Here is a 16,325-nt window from a genome sequence, read left to right as displayed (position 1 = left end):
ACAATCCAAAGACGAATTTCGAAAAGAAAATGCAAACGGTCTTTACAGGGAACTGAACTATTGTCCCCTTCCAATCCTGACAGGTGTGCTAAACTATTGTTTGACCATGATAATGAGATCTTGCAAGAATTTCCGATTGCAAGTATGTAAATTGGTACTTTCAGCATAGTAGGTAGAGGACGATGGAAAAATTACTTTGCCTAGGAGCCTACTGTGGTGTTGAGGCAATCCTGGGTCTAATGTACTTGTAGGAATGGTGCAGGGATGTGGTTTGATTTCCTGCAGAGGCCAGTTGAATTGAATTTTCAAAAATTCATCTTCACACTGTATCCAACAGTCTATACCATGGGTGGCCAACATAATGGTCAGACGCAGAGTCATAAGTCACACCAGGGACAAAACTCTGGTATATAAGCCGCATGCACAAGGGAATAGAACTCTAGGATATAAGCTACACCCAGTACGATTGCTTGCTATAACATCAAGGGAACCATAAACATTGTGACAAGATTTATTAACTAATTAACTAAACTCATTTGATTAAATAACAATTAAAAATAATTATCAATGAATTATTAACTGAACCTTTCATTTTTTGGAGAAAAGAGCCTTTATACATTCTCTCAAACAGTCAAATAATCAGTGAAAGAGGAAACTGCATAAATAACTGCAGCATGGAATATTCTTACCAGATCAGACTGAAATGTTTGCCCCATGCCCAGCTCTTGGGGCTGATGGTAGGGTTGCAGATGAGCTAGTAAACAGCCTATTAACGGTCAGATTCACCACACAGTAAAACTACAATCGCAGGTTCAACGATCAGCGATCGACACGGATTGGTTAAAATCCTCAATTTAACCAATCGGTTTTGACCTTTAATTCCTTAACCTGTGATTGCAGTTTAAACTGTGTTGGGGAATATGGCTGTAAGGTGTATTTAATTTACATCAGTAAGTACAGACGATCATTAATTAAGTAAAACCACGCTGCCTCCGGCTCCTCAACCCAATAGAATTTTTCCAGAGTTTTGTCCAAGTCGGGAGATCCACTCTGCAAATCTGTCCACAAAACTGGACAAAAATTTTTCGGGGTTGACACCCCTGATTTTTTCTAAGTTTCTTGGCAACTCATTAGATTTAGTGGATCCTTTATGTGCGGTCTTAGAAAAATTTCCACCGATGGCTAGATTTTGGACTTTGCTTTCTTCATGGTTGGGCAACTTTACAAAAGCACTTCACATCAGAAATATGGTGTATCTTTTCTACGATTTTTCAAACGTGGCAAACTTGATCTTAGATTTTTCCTTGTTGCTGTTTTTTAGTCCTCGAGTTGATACCAGTTGCTTGCAGCTCAGCCATATCTTTTTTGTGTGCCTCACATATTCTTTTTAGTTTTACTTACTTAAAAGGAAAATGTTTGTTGAGAGAAGTTTTGTTCATTGACATCACACTGACCCTGATGATTGCGCAACAAAATTTACAATTACTCCCATAATTCCTGCAATAGGTTTTTGAAATCTATCATTCAACCTGTGTGTTTAAAGAGGTGTTTGTGTGTTGAAAATACAATTTGTTTTGAGAAATCAAAATCCCCCCCCCCCCACATTAACTGCTATTTCCTCAAATTAGAAACTTATATAAAAAATATAATCACTTTTTCATCTTGTCAGGGGATGCACAAAATCATCTTGAGGCAAGTGGGCCAGCTGTTGGCTACCATAGTTTCTCAAACTCCCCCCCCCCCCATCGCTCCCTTCTTCAGTAGTTTTTCGATCTCATCCCCCACCTCCTGGACCTTTCCATCGCCCCCAAGGAGCAATATTGCCTACTTTGGGAAAGACTGGTCTACACCTTGTACGAATAGCAGAGAGTGACAATATCTCTATAAGCTCATGATGGGCATTGGCCGTATCGGAAAATGTTCCAACTAGAGAGCCAGTTGCGTAATTTTGACCTATCAACTTAAACAAAAAATTACACAAAAGAAGTAGTACGAGGATGGTATAAAATATTCAGGAAATGGGTGTGCAAAAAATGTTTGCGAAAAAAGAAATAAAGGACATGGCAGCATTCACAGATACAGCATATGAAGCTGATACCGATTCAAAAAGAATTTATAATACAAGTAATTTCAGAACTCTTTTGCAAAAGCCTTAAATTTGGGGCCCTTTTCGCTGACCTGTTAAAACACAATATTGATTGTAGTTCTAAAAACCAGAGCAGAGAGTGTCAAAGATAGCAGTCATAAGTAGATCTTACCTGTACTATTCCAACGCCTATTCCAATGCCAATAATCACAATCATATTTTTTTCAAAGTAGTTCTGTAGTTTTGGTATACAACCCTAAAATTAGTAAGAACCACCACTATTAACATGCGATAATCATGTCAATATAGTATTAAGACAATATATATGTACCCAATCAAGTCACATTCTACAATGTAAATAGAATAGTAAAAAGAAAATATAAAATTATTTTCTGTTGCGTAAATTTCGCTTTTGAGGTGAAAGAAATTGATAAGAAAGGATATCATTGATAGTGTTAAACAACTTCAACCAACTTGTGATGATGGATCTTGTCGATCCTATGAGGATACTATGATTGATGGGGGTAGAGGGGACCATTCACTTAAAAAAAGTGTTGAGGCATAGGTGAGAAGTGGTAAGGAATGATACGGAATCTTCGAATAGAAGAGCCTCTGTATTTGCTTATGCTCATAACATCAGTGCACTAAATTGATAAGCATATTGGTGAGGTTAACATTAAATAAAATAAATGGGTTGAGCCCCGGACAGAAACTAACAATTGTGATACAACAGGGATAGGTCAGATCTACTAGATCACTAAAATTTTAATGATTCTCAGAACAATGACAGTAAGTATTACAGCAGTTGTGGTGATCGAGTGGTCATAGTGATGGACTCGCATCGCGAAGTCTCAGGTTTGAATCTCACCGGCTCCACACTGGTGGTCAGCTGAAGTTGGTTTTCTCTGGTTCCCAACTTCGAGGAGTGATTTTATTGACTCAAATTTACAACCCAAACTCCCCCGTCCCTATAAATATGCCTTATGCCTCTGTGTCTAGGTCACTCTTATGGTCATTCACATGCTTACACAATGTTTGCGTCACTTGCTAACCTGGTCTCTTGATCAATTTCCGTGCTCAGACACTCCCTGGGTCGTTATTTTTGGTTGCTCTCTAGGTCATTCTCAGAGGCTCATTCATGGTTTTGCCACCTGTGGGTGTACACAAATTTTGCCACCCTTCTCCCATTCTAGTTTCATTTTCTTGACTGCTCTTTCCTTGAATTCAGCCCCCTGTGCTTGTCCTCCCCCCCCCCCGCCACACTCCTGCAAGTACATCTGTGTCTTGAGGGATGTCAATAGGCTTACCTCTCCATAAAGTCCATCAAAATGTTGTCCCGAAAACTTCACTTTCCTGTGAAGTTCGCACTGTTCTGGAATTTTAGTTTCGCAGCAGCTCTCGGGTACATAATAGAATCCGGAGGACTTGGAGATCCCAACTTCAATGGCAGCATTGTCTCTGCTATTCAGTCTTGAATGAGCCCAGTCCGTTGGCCTCATAGCACCGCAACATTTGAGCTACATGAATGGTAAAAAAACAAAACTGTGATTTAACAAAAGAATTATATTTATCATTTTTGTACGCCATATTTTGACATATCAACTTTTTTATTAATACAATAATGCAGCTGATGCTGAAAAAATGAAGTTATAAAAACATTAAGACCAACATCAACATTATACTGTATTTTGGCATGACTTTCTTGTACCCAGAGCAATGGTTCCTAACCTGTAAGACTAAGCTGCCAACACCAGGTTAGTTCAAGAGTTATTCAGGGGTACGAGAGAAAAATCATCAATGAAACAATAAAAATGGCCAAAATGCTTATGTCACAATATACAAGTATCTTGCGCATCTCTTGAGGAGTATGCACCTCCCAAGACGTTTCTAGAAAATACATAAGCTATCAGGACATTTCAAGGGAAATGCACATCATTGAAGATGCATAAACCTTCTATGCATTTCAAAAAGTGTGTATATTCTCTATGTATATCAAGAGGATTACATCATGTTCTCCACTCGTTTCAAAGGGTATAAGTAACCAAGGCCGTGGGGGTCTGGTCCCTCCCTGAAATGTGAGAAAATGACCGAAAAAAGGAAAAAGATGGTCAAATCTGTTGTCTATCACTTTGGTTCTGTTCTCCCTCCCCCAGAAATGAAAGTGGTTCCCCTCCGAACAAAATTTTTGGCTACTGGCCTGTAAGTATCTTCATATTTCTAGGGGTATGCAACACATGCTTGATATGCATTTAGAAAAATAAAAAGCCCTTATGATTTCTAAGCGATAACCCCCACCCCATGCATTTGTAAGTGATTAAAAAACTGGTGAAACTGGTGAAAACTGGGAAAAACTGGTGGCAGATGGCAGCACTACACATAACAAGCATTACAGAGAAACAAAAAAAAACTTCACGTCAGGTTCCACTATACGTACACGCACATTCCCGCATGTACAGATTCGTTGGGGGTTCCACGGGGGGAGGGTGCATGTGTGGTGTAGCAGTAGTAGGTAGAGCCTCCAAAAAAAATGGCTCGGGGATCCATGATATTCTTAAGTCAGCCACCTCGTTGGAAAATTTGCCTGTTGTGGCGTTGTATTTGTATAACAAATATGGATGTCATATATTTCAAAAATAAAGCAACCCAATTAAAAATGTAATTAGAAACATTATAAACAATATATACACATGATAAAATATTATACAATGCCCATAAAGAATACTTATGGTTGTCTTATTCTAAGTATGAATAGCTTCTCGATTTACCCCAACATGTTTATCATATTTATTTTTAAACGTATCAATTGTGTTACAATTTACTACCTCCGGGGTAAGCTATTCCATTTCAAAAAAAATTCGAAAAAATTCAAGATTTTTCTGCAACTCTAATATTCATTTTGACTGCATTTTTCCAAATAATATTTCCCTTTTGCTAGTACAGTCATACTTTGATATGATTCCACCCTTGGCTATAGGCAGATATAAGTTTGATTAGGTCCTTCCCCCCATTAACTATTTTTTTAAATTATTATTAGCATAAGTGGGAGGGAGAAGACTCACAATCTCTCCCTTTCAATATACACATCCTCGGTTATCCAACCCACCACTGTGGTGGTCAAATGGTCATAGTGACAGATTTGCATTGTGAGGACCCAGTTTGAACCCCAACAGGCGCCACATTGGTGGTTGGCTGAAATTGGTTTTCTGTGGGTCCCAACTTCGAGGAGCCAATACGAGCTGACTCCTTTTTAAAAAGTCTTGTCACAGAGAGCAACAGGTCTACAATGTTCCATTTATTCAATCATTGCACTTTACTCGTAGTTAGGAAAATTGATGGCAGTACTGTAACAAGCATCACATGAAAACAAATTTCACGTTAGGTTCCCAAACACACACACTCACATTTTCCAGCATGGCCAAGGTCTTCTTTGATAACCAACTTATATCTCTCCATTAAGACACAACGGCATGCCATGATCTGGTGAGAAGGAGGTCACCACCACCCCCTCCATTCAAGAAGCCTGTATATACTTATGCCCCTGGGAACCTGATAAAAACTACTTCATAAGCAGGGTGACATAATGAGTCAATACCAATTTGCTAATTGGAAATAAGGTTGTGTGGATCTTTAAAAAACTGACATTAAAATGTGATATGAATGTGTGGTAAAGTGATAGATGTCACACTGAGCTGTTAAACTGCATAGTTAATGTATTTATACATAGTCAAAAAACACTACTGAAGACATGCCCTCCCAATTATCAGACGATTTTGGTCACCCGATTATATCCCTGATGCCATGTGCGTCAAATAAACTGGAGTCAACTGTATTCTAAATTGTATTATTTTTACGATACATAACAAAGAGTGAGTCTACTCACATCATGTTGCACAGCATCTATTGTGCGATCCACAGTCTGAGACAGGCCGTACTCATTTTTCACCATCTTTGTAAATTGAACTTCAATTATTCGATTCACCTAAAAGACAACAGAATTGAAAATTCCAATAAAAAAGCAAGAATAAGTTAAGCACAAGAATTTTACTTGTAACATTTGTAATAATACAGGATTATTGGTTTTTAAAAGTATCTGCAGGGTTTTCTGGACTTTTTTCTTAACCAGTCATCTGGCCAAATAAATTATCCTTTCTAAAAAGTTTGAAGCTAATAAAATATAGGTAAAGGTCTCTTCACATTCTCCTAAAGGGATCCTTCCACTTTTCAGGGGCTTGATTCATCCTGGATTGGAGCATGTCATAGGGTTGTGGAGACCATGCTTACAGCGGGACATGGACTTAGTCGACAGGGTGAAGGGAAGGGCCACACATGCTCTTGATGGCACATAGGGCTTGAGCTATGAAGAGAGACTTGATTTTTTTGAAAATTTTTGCATTGGAGGAACGCAGGTGTCTGGGATATGGATCGAAAATTTTCGACAGGATGAATAAAATGGACCATGAGTTGTTGATGCATTGCTGGCGGCTGCTTCGACAGGGGGGTACACCAGTATCGATTGGTGCGAGACAGTTCTGGGTTGTGGTGTCATTGGAAGTTTCTCTAATGGGGTTGTAGACAAGTGGAATGGCTTGCCTTTGGGGGGTAATGAATTATGGGAATAATTGCTTGCAAATCACTTATAGCAAGATTCTTATTTTGAGCTGTGCTAGTTACACTTGATTTCACTGTATGAAGTTTAGATTTAGAGAAGCAGTTCTCAACCTTTCTTGACTCGCTGAGCCCTTTTTTGATATATAATTCCTATGGCGGAGCTCAGTAGGCTAATTTTTTTATTTACTCAAAGTTACAGATTTACTTTTATTTTTAAAAAATATTTATATTTATTTTTTAATTCAATGATTATTTTTCAAAAATTTCCCTCGAGTGGCTGCAGAGCACCGGTTGTGAACAGCTGATTTAGAGGGCAATATCTAAGCTCAACCCTATTTTCACTTTCTTTAATTTCAAACTATTGTACCTTTAAATATATATTTCGTTCTAACCATTTTGCGATTAGTTATGTTAAATTACCCTTGTTTTCCAGTTTTGAAAACTGGAGCGACGAGCGTGTATTATCGAGTTGAAACCTATTTTTTTATTTTAGGTGGTTAAACCATGGTGTGTGTGTTATCCATGTTCTTTTCTCCCCAGTATCATCCCATATAATCATGGTTCTACCGTAATAAAAAGTTTTGGGGAACTTTATCGTCCATTGAAATATTTTCATTGATTCAAAATACATTTAACAGGCATTAAATTTGTACAACGGAAAATATCACTAATGGTGCAGTTATATATATAGCAGTATATGAATCAAGCCCATGTAACTTAGAATGCGAAGAGATACATACCTCATCAATATGCATGTATGCCCATACTCCACCAGTGAGTTCAGCCGCAAATACCACCAACAGGAAAATGAAAAACTACAGATGACAAGAAAAAAAAACCCATGAACATTAAACACACAAAAACAAAGATATAAGGAACACAATTCACGTGGCAAGCATGTATCCTTGAGTTAAATAGAGGAGAAAATAAAAAAAATTTACAGCAATCTTATGACGATAATCTAGGTATTAATGTTTCCAAATGCAGTCTCACATCATTCATATGAAATTTGTATCTATCGCCTTACGACAGAGGTCTTCAACCTTTTTCTAGTCACGAGCACACTGCCTGTACCCATCATAAAAAAAAACACTCTTACAGTAAGTTTGAAATACGTACGCGGGAAATCAGAATGATTATAGTCCCTGAATGCAATTTATACAAGATATTCAACTGGGATGTTGATCTACTGCTAGCAAGCACGAAATCGGACATGAGCATAGAGTACTCTGGTGCTTGTGAGCAACAGGTTGAAAATGCATGCCTTACGACTACACCATAGATGCAACAGATATAGAAAGAAAAAGACATGGTAATGGATTTAGGTGTAGTTTTCAAGAGTGATTTTGAACTTACATGGAAAGTGTCCTTTCAAATTCCAAGTCACTTGGTCTTCTCATTAGGTCATCTGGACTATTCATTTTTATTCCAGCGATGGTAGGACTGCATTTCACGTCTTACTTTCACTTCAGTATGGCTCAGTATTATGAGGCCATATTTTTACAGTGATGGGTATGCATATTGAACAAGCACAGAAGAAATTTTTTCAGTCACTATTCCCAAAGGCTTTTGGTATGTACGTTCAAGATGCACCTATTTCAGAATTTTCAAGATGATGCCTCTCGATAGCAGATGTACAATACAACAACTATCCGATCTGCACAGTTTTCACGGCAGAATTTATTGTTATTTGATGAGCCTAATTAACATTTTTGTGCCAACTCACCAGTGAAAGGCTCATAATTCTTGCAATGTTTTTTATTTACCTTGTGCATACACAAACATTTTGGATACTTCACCCATTTTGCGAGCATGTAAAAATTATAATGCGCCTGAATTACCAAATATATTTCATTTACCTAGGTACTGTATACAGGGTGCTCAGGTAACAGGCAGTATGGCGTTTTACTAGTGAACCATTGATCCTGGAGGCATACTTCCAATTAGAAAAAAGTATCCAAATAGCGTGTGGTATACTCAGATATGTCACTCATGCTGTAAGAGGTTTTACAATTATTAAAATGTCAAGTTTTTATACAGACACCCTGTGCCAAAAATACCCAATTAGAAAGTTGTTGCCCTGCCTCTCCTGATGCCAACAAAAAAAAAATAAATAAAAATAAATCCAGGCTTATAAGTGCAGCGTTTGCAGAGATATTCAAATTCAAAAAACAGAGGAAAGTTGGGGGGAAAACTGCATTAAATATGGGTAAACTGTTTCACTTGCATTTAATGTTTTTTACTGAATAATGTTGAGAAAAAAAAAATTATTTTAAGATATATAAAAAATATAGATTGTTGATGAAAACTTACACTTTAAAATATGGTATTTTGTTTTCTACTTGGTGAAAATTGCACTGTAATTGCATAACACCAACATAATCACTCTCGGTAATACAATAATACTAAGTAATATACAGTAAAACCTCCATATAGTAACCCCACTATGACGGACAGCCAACTTTATTCTTTCAATTTCTAACCGACGACTTTAAAACTTGTTTTAAGTTTCTAAAAAAAGTATTAACTCATTTAAAAAGCATTTCCAAGCAAGGGATTAGACATAGATTATTATTTTGTTTCGCGTGAATATGGATCCACTACTACTACTTAACCGAAAAAACATGTACCTCGTACACATTCCTTTTCGGAATTTCTAACGAATCAGCACATGCCGGAATGTATGTTCTGAGTGTATGCTTGGCCCTAACATATTTATGTTGTTGAGTTGCGCTTGTTTCGTGTTCATGCTGCCATCTGGCTTCCATTTTCTGAAGTAAGGATGGAAATGTATAAATTTTCATGTTTTTCTGAGTTTTACATCATATGGATCCACTGCATGACTCATACCTACCGCTCGCCAGCCAGGCTCCAGGATGAACTAAGCCCCAGAAAAAATGGAAGGATCACTTTAGGAGAACGTGAAGAGAATTTTTTTTGAGAATGAAACCGAGCATTCTGTTCAATTTTTTTACCACAGATGAACAATGTTCAGAAAACCTGAGTAAAATCAAGTGGGTTGAATGAAGCTGATTTAAGTCAGCATACCCTACTCAGCTCGTGTTAAGAAAGGTTAAAAACTCCCCTCTTTGTGCACACCAGTGCATGAACTACAAATTTTAAAAACCATCTGAATATCTTAGTGTGGGATATACATATATGTGCCTATAATGTGGGCATATATATATGCCTGAATATTATCAGCAGGTTTTTTTTCTCCTTCTGAAGTTGGCATAAAAAATATTTAAAAAAAATGCTTAACAAATAATACATTTATATTTTTTTAAGATAACAGATGGCATATAGGTGCAAGTAGAGATAAATTTACATTAAAAACAGTATAACAATTTTCAACCGCAGTTTCAGATGTTATTCTGTCAAGTAATGATGTATTAATCTTTTAGCGACAAATGTTCTCAATTGGTAACATCAGTTTTAATAATTATTAAAAAATCATTTTCTTAGATGAAAACATTTGACTTTTTTTTTTCCTGAATTCTGAACGTAAATTAAAAAATGAAATTTTTTCTATCATTTCAGCACTTATGCTATAATATATGCTATAAATTAATTTTTTTTTTAAATCAACTATTTTCAAGAAATAACAGAATTTGATTTTTTTGTTTTTAATTTTAATGTTGTTTCTATGGACATGGGCAAGTCCAGAAAACAACAAAGCAAATTTTTTTTTCATGAATGATATTTTATGGTTGATATCTCTAAACCATAGTTTCCCAACCTTTTTTGTCCCATTGCCCTTTCTTCAGAAATTTTTTCTCCCATCGCCCCCAATGAAATCTAACCCATAGGATCCTGTGTTATACTCATAGTTTCTACTGCCCCCTTCAAACATTCCATTGTCCCCAAGGGGGCGGTAACGGCCACTTTAGGAATCACTGTTCTAAACTAAAAAACCAGAAGGAAAATAAAAAACAAAAATTTTAAAAATTATCCAAAATCAATATGTTTTAATCACACAGTTTCCTAAATATGCATTTTCTTCCCTTGTCAACGTTAGAGACAGAAAATCATGGGAAAAAAAAGCCTTACATAGGTATTTATAAGATTCACAACAATCTAATCATTTCCCCATAGTGCTTAAAAAGGCATCTACAAAGAATTAAGTCATATCTGTCAAGAGTTCAAACATGAAACATTCAGCTACAGCTATTCCCAATAAGTGCAACACATTCATTTAGTTTATAGATTCAATCTGTTAAACAATGAATTACATTATTATCACAAATAAACAAATAAAATGTGATTAATGTGTTAAAATAGATGTTATAGATGAAGTAGGTTAATATTAAAAATAATTCTCGAACTGACCGTTCCTAACATGCAGGGGCTTTCTTGAAGTGCACCGCAACAGCCCAGGAGACCAATGACAAACATGATCGCACCAGCAGCCATCAGTATGAACATTGCGGTAAAGTACATATAGCTGTCATCTGTGTTCTCGATATAAGCCGAACTGTCCAGGTACAGCCATACTGATACAGCGAGTACTCCTATGCCTATAAGCTATACAAAATATGATTACCGTTAGTATAGGAAACCAAAATATGTTGCAAACAAGCTTATCTAGAGACATGCTAATATTTCATTGCAATTAACACCAATAGTGGAAGACTGGTAGGCACATTGTGTCACTCAGGAGAGCCCACGATGCCATTAGTATAGCCTAGGTTATGAAATAATTGAGATGCCTGAAAAAAAATATGCATGACTATAAGAGAAGTATATGGAAATACAGTAAAACCTCTTCACGGACACCCCCTCAGATGTAGTCAACCCTCTTTTACAACCAAATAATAATTTCCCCTAGTACAATAAAAGTATGTATTTCAAACCCTGATTAATGGTCAGCCCTCTTTTATGGTATATATATTACTCTATTAATATGAAGTAAAAGTGTATTACTGAAAGACCAATTGCTTCAACAACTACTAGATTTGTTGGTTATAGGTAGCTACAGAAATTATTTATCCACCAATGTCTCGTCTTTTGCCATGAGGGCGATATCCAAAGCTTATACCCCTAAAAACTTGGCTGAATCGGATAATTTTGGTGCTGATATTTTTGCTATCATCGAATTTAGAAGCGAGAAACCAGTAATGAACGAATAGTTACTTGAATACAAGGTTTACCCCACTCCTTCAAGTTGAGTTTAGAAAGACCAATATTTAGGCCCAAATATTAATATTAAGGGGGGCCAATCAAGTATTAAATCAGCAAATTTTTAGCCATTTTTGACCCCTACCCCCGTCAGCAAAACTCTTACTCCCCACCCTTATCAGCAAAATTTCGTCATCAGCTCTGCCCCCTGAATCCTAATGCATATTGATGGGATCAGAGGCGTACGTGGGGGAAGAAAGAATAGGAGCCTCATACCCTCCTTGATCAAAATTGTTTTTAATGCAAAAAAATGTTTTTAAAAAATTAAAATTTGGAAAAAAATACCTATTTATACATGGTATAATAATATGTTTAATTTAAATGTTGTTTCAAGGTTAAGAACTCACACAAAATTTCTCTCCAAGAAATTCATTGCGACCCACCCTCTAAGCCATATATGGTAAACCCTTGGCCCGATGATTAAATATAGCCCGGGTGATTAACTAATGTGGCCTGCCCCCCCTCCAAACCTAATTTTGTAAAAAAATGAACTAAGCTGCACATTTACAGATCGCTTAAGTGACCCATGGCACAATTCCAGAGCATTTAAGCGATCCTTGGCACAGTTTTATAGCACCTAAGCGGCACCCAGTGCAGTTCTACATCACTGATGTTTCCCCCCCCCCTCCTTTTTCATACATATGGACTGTGACATGCACTGTACTTACCATAGATGCTTAATCTTTGCATTTCTTGTGTGCTTACCATTTTTGCATTTCTGTTATTCCCCCATTTTCTTTTTTTCTTGGACTGTGAAGTGAATTGTGCTTCCACAAATGTTTAATTTTTGCATTATTTTTGTGTTTACTACATATTTGCATTTTTTTCTTTTACCCCTATATACTTTGAAAAAGTGTTTTCATGTTTGATCAGGTGGGGTGGATAGATTTGATGGGCTGGGAAGGGTGTTGCTACTTTTCCAAAAGATACCCTTTACGTTAGAGGTTCTGTAAGGAATATTAGCGTGGGTGTCTGTCTGGTAGTTATAGTTCTACATCACTCAAGTTACTCGTGGCTCATTCCCAGATTATTTAAGTGATTCGCGGCATAATTACGAATCACTTGCGTGATGCGTGACAGTTCTAGAGCACTTAAGCTGCCCGGATACATTTCCAGACCACTTGGATCCACAAAACATTTAGAGATCTCTAAAGTTGCTCTGTAGGGCACTTACCAATACGGAAATGCTACTTCAGGGGGATGGGGGGGTTACCCACAAACTATCGAAAGTTTTTTCTCGTTATTGGCGCACCAAGTAAGGTGCCAGAATATTTCATATTTACATAAAGGGTGGCTGATGACGTAGGCATTATCCAACCGCCCTCCCCCTTACCATCAAAAGGCAGCAAATCGGAAACGCCCCCCTCCCGATCGATGCTGACGTAATACTTGAATGACCCCTAATTCGCATCCAACTTCGCAGCCATGATTGGAAAACCAACTTCAGTCTAATACCACTTTGTCAGCAGCGGGATTCGAACCCGGGCTCTCAAGACATAAGCATGACGGAACCACGAAGAAGCAGCACTGATTAGAGGAGTTTTCGTATGCATCAGTGGATTCCCAATCCCTTTTCCGTTTCAGTCACCTTTGGCAATTTGAGATCTCTCTCTCCTATTGCCCGATATCAAAGTGTCTTGGCGGCACCCTAAATTGTGCCATGACGCACAAAATTAAGCTTTATTACTATGCAAAATACCATTTCATCCAAAAAATGCACAGCAGTAATCCTCACCGATACGGTGCCACGGCACAGAAACACTGGCTACTCGGGAAAACGGGAATGGTAGTAGAAAAGCACAGAAAATTTATTCCAACACAAGCGCTCTACGCACTTCAAGGAGTATGCGTATTTCGATTTACAGCAGTGGCTCTCGCGGTTCTTAAGTGCATCGCGTCAGGCTGTCAATTATTGATGTGTTGCTGTTCTCAGTGCTTTGAAGTAGTGATTCAATGGATGAAGAATATCTACTGAACTATTCTGGGGAGCCGCGGATGAATTACAACTATCGCCAGTGCCGTTTTTGACACATCGGCCCGCCAGGGCACGGCTCGGGGGGGCCTTAAGTGCAAAGAGGGCCTAATAAAAATAAGATGAAGTTAAAATTTCCTATATGCAAAATTTCTTAATACGCATTTCCAGAAGTAAGGAAGCTTCATACGCATTTCCAGCGAAACACAAACCCTATAGGGATTTCCAGGAGTAAGCAAGCCTTTCCCAAGCATTTCTAGGGACACGCAAGCCCTCCACAAATTTGGAGAAGTAAGAAGCCTTATAGGCATTTCTAGAAGCAATCAAGCTTTATAAGCATTTCTAGGAGTAAAATAAATCAACGTGAGAATCTCGCGCGATAGAAGTGAAACTTTTAAGTTTGTCATGACTCGACTCAATTCAATTAAATTTTAATTATTTAAAGTTAAATTTAGAAATTTTGAATTAAATTTTAGATAAGATTGATCATGTGTTGACCTCTTATCTTTCTTAAATTTCCCCCCTAAACTTGACCCACTTGATCTAATTGAGTCCTAAAACCTCAAGACACATCCGTCCTGTAGAATTCTGAGTTTGGCGCCACATAGAATCATAATTGAGCCCGCTTTAGATCCCACGTGTGACAGATTTGTTCACAAAAAATTTCTGGCGATAATCGGGTTTGGCTGTAAATCAGGAGGTTTCCAGCGAGCCTCCAATACGTTAGAAGTTCCCATGGAATCTAAACGTGGAGTCGTGTCTGTTTTTCATGTAAATCAGGAGGAGGAGCGCTCTATTTTTTTCAGGGAAGGCAATAAAATGTTTCATCATTTTGTCCGACACAAACCGGCCAAACCACACGCCCCCTGCCCACCACGACCCATCTGCTTCTCTGAACTTCATCAGTTATTCTACGGGACGGGTTTTGAAGAAAAAGGAAAGCGTTTCACTTTTTGTGATGAGAATTTCCTTTCCCCCTCATAAAAATTAACTCCCCTGGCTAAAGAAGTTTCACTTCAGGAAGCCCTTCTCACGCATTTCTAGGGGAAAAAATGGTTTCGTATCCATTTCTTGGGGGTAAGCAAGCAAGACGAATTTCAAGATGTTACGGAAGTCTCATACGTATTTGTGGGAATTAGCAAGCCACATACGCATTTCTACAGCGAAACGCAGACTTTCCAAGCATATATTGGTGAACGCATTTTTTGGGGAATACGCCAACGCTACGCATTTTCATGGGACAGAACCGTCTTGACGCATGGGCCACCTCGGGGCAAGACCGGGAGAACCTTAAGTGCACGGGAAGGGGGGGGGGGGCATTAGAGTCATATCTAGAACAATAAGTTATAAACGTAAGCATTCAAATTGACAGGCTGGCGTTTCCAACGAGGCCTCAGAGCATCATTTTGAACGAGAGCCAGTGATGCTGCTGTTGAGACGGTCTTGTGGGTGGGTGAGGGGTAATTTCAGAATAAAAAAAAATTGAGAACCACTGGGTTCCATAAAAACTAGACTCATTAATTTCATGACCACATTGCAAAGCGCAAAAAAAAAAAGAAGATAAAACAGCAGCAAAATGAACTCGCTGGATACTGACATTAGTAGCATAGTGTCACATCATAAAGAAATCGTGACATCTCTTTCCAACATTTTTCTTTTCTCTTCTTTGCTATTTGACATGTGTGTATAGTATGGATACCGGAAATGTCACTCCCACATGCTACTCAAATCGCTGATCTAACTCCCAATCTGGCAAAAAGCCCATCGAAGTAACGTCGACACGTTTTCCCGTGATGTCACGCAGTCCTTTTACATCCAAAGAAAAAGAGATTTCAGATAATACAAAAGACACTTAAAATAAAAATAGAGCTGGAACTAGTGCAGGTAGGACACCGTTTTTAATCGAGAGGGAAAAATTCCTTGAATTATCTCAGCGTATGTATCTCTGGAAGCATTTGTAATTGAACGTATATATAAATTTGGTACTCGCATGAGTCTTTGAAAACAAAACCCACAATTTTTGTATTTCTAGGGAATAGAAATATAGGTTTTATTTCACGGAAACTTTACACATATCAAGCTTTTCTTCTTTTTTGCATCTGTTACAACCAGGGTTGTGTTTTTGACATGACAAGTATCAAAAACTAGTTTAAACTGTCAAAAGGAGCCGTCCAAGTATTACGTCAGCAAAACCTCTGTATGTTGGAAATGAATAAATTTGATTTGATTTGACAATTTTTAGCTATTTTTTTAGCTGTGTGATTGACCATAAGAGCGACCTAGAGAGTGAGAGCAGGAGAGTAACCTAAAGAGCGAAGGACTCAGTGGGTGAGTAGCGAAAAATAATTACCAAGAAAGTGTGCAACCACGTGACTGACCAAGAAATTTTGCAAGCATGTGACTGAACAAGAAAGCGTACAAGAATGTGACTGAACAAGAAAGCGTACAAGCATGTGACTGCACAAGAAAGCGTACAAGCAT

The 16,325-nt window shown here is 37.8% G+C and overlaps 1 protein-coding gene across 1 annotated transcript in view; it reads right to left on the bottom strand.

The window, feature by feature from the left end:
* LOC149071722 (CD9 antigen-like) overlaps nt 1-16,325 on the bottom strand; it is a 70,430-nt gene that overhangs the window by 5,681 nt on the left and 48,424 nt on the right. The window contains exons 2-6 of the mRNA XM_089247613.1: nt 11,024-11,218; nt 7,435-7,509; nt 5,967-6,065; nt 3,394-3,603; nt 2,259-2,342 (exon numbers count right to left, since the gene is read on the bottom strand). Of these exons, the coding sequence (XP_089103739.1) occupies nt 2,259-2,342; nt 3,394-3,603; nt 5,967-6,065; nt 7,435-7,509; nt 11,024-11,218 (663 nt within the window). The remainder of the gene's footprint in view (nt 1-2,258; nt 2,343-3,393; nt 3,604-5,966; nt 6,066-7,434; nt 7,510-11,023; nt 11,219-16,325) is intronic.

This window comes from Pholcus phalangioides, unplaced genomic scaffold, assembly GCF_987345545.1.
Source record: "Pholcus phalangioides strain wild (caught in Gottingen) unplaced genomic scaffold, Ppha-v1.0 ptg000018l_1, whole genome shotgun sequence".
Classification (NCBI taxonomy): domain Eukaryota; kingdom Metazoa; phylum Arthropoda; class Arachnida; order Araneae; family Pholcidae; genus Pholcus; species Pholcus phalangioides.
The sequence above is the reverse complement of the archived record's forward strand: the minus strand, read 5'-3'. Positions and strand labels throughout refer to the sequence as shown.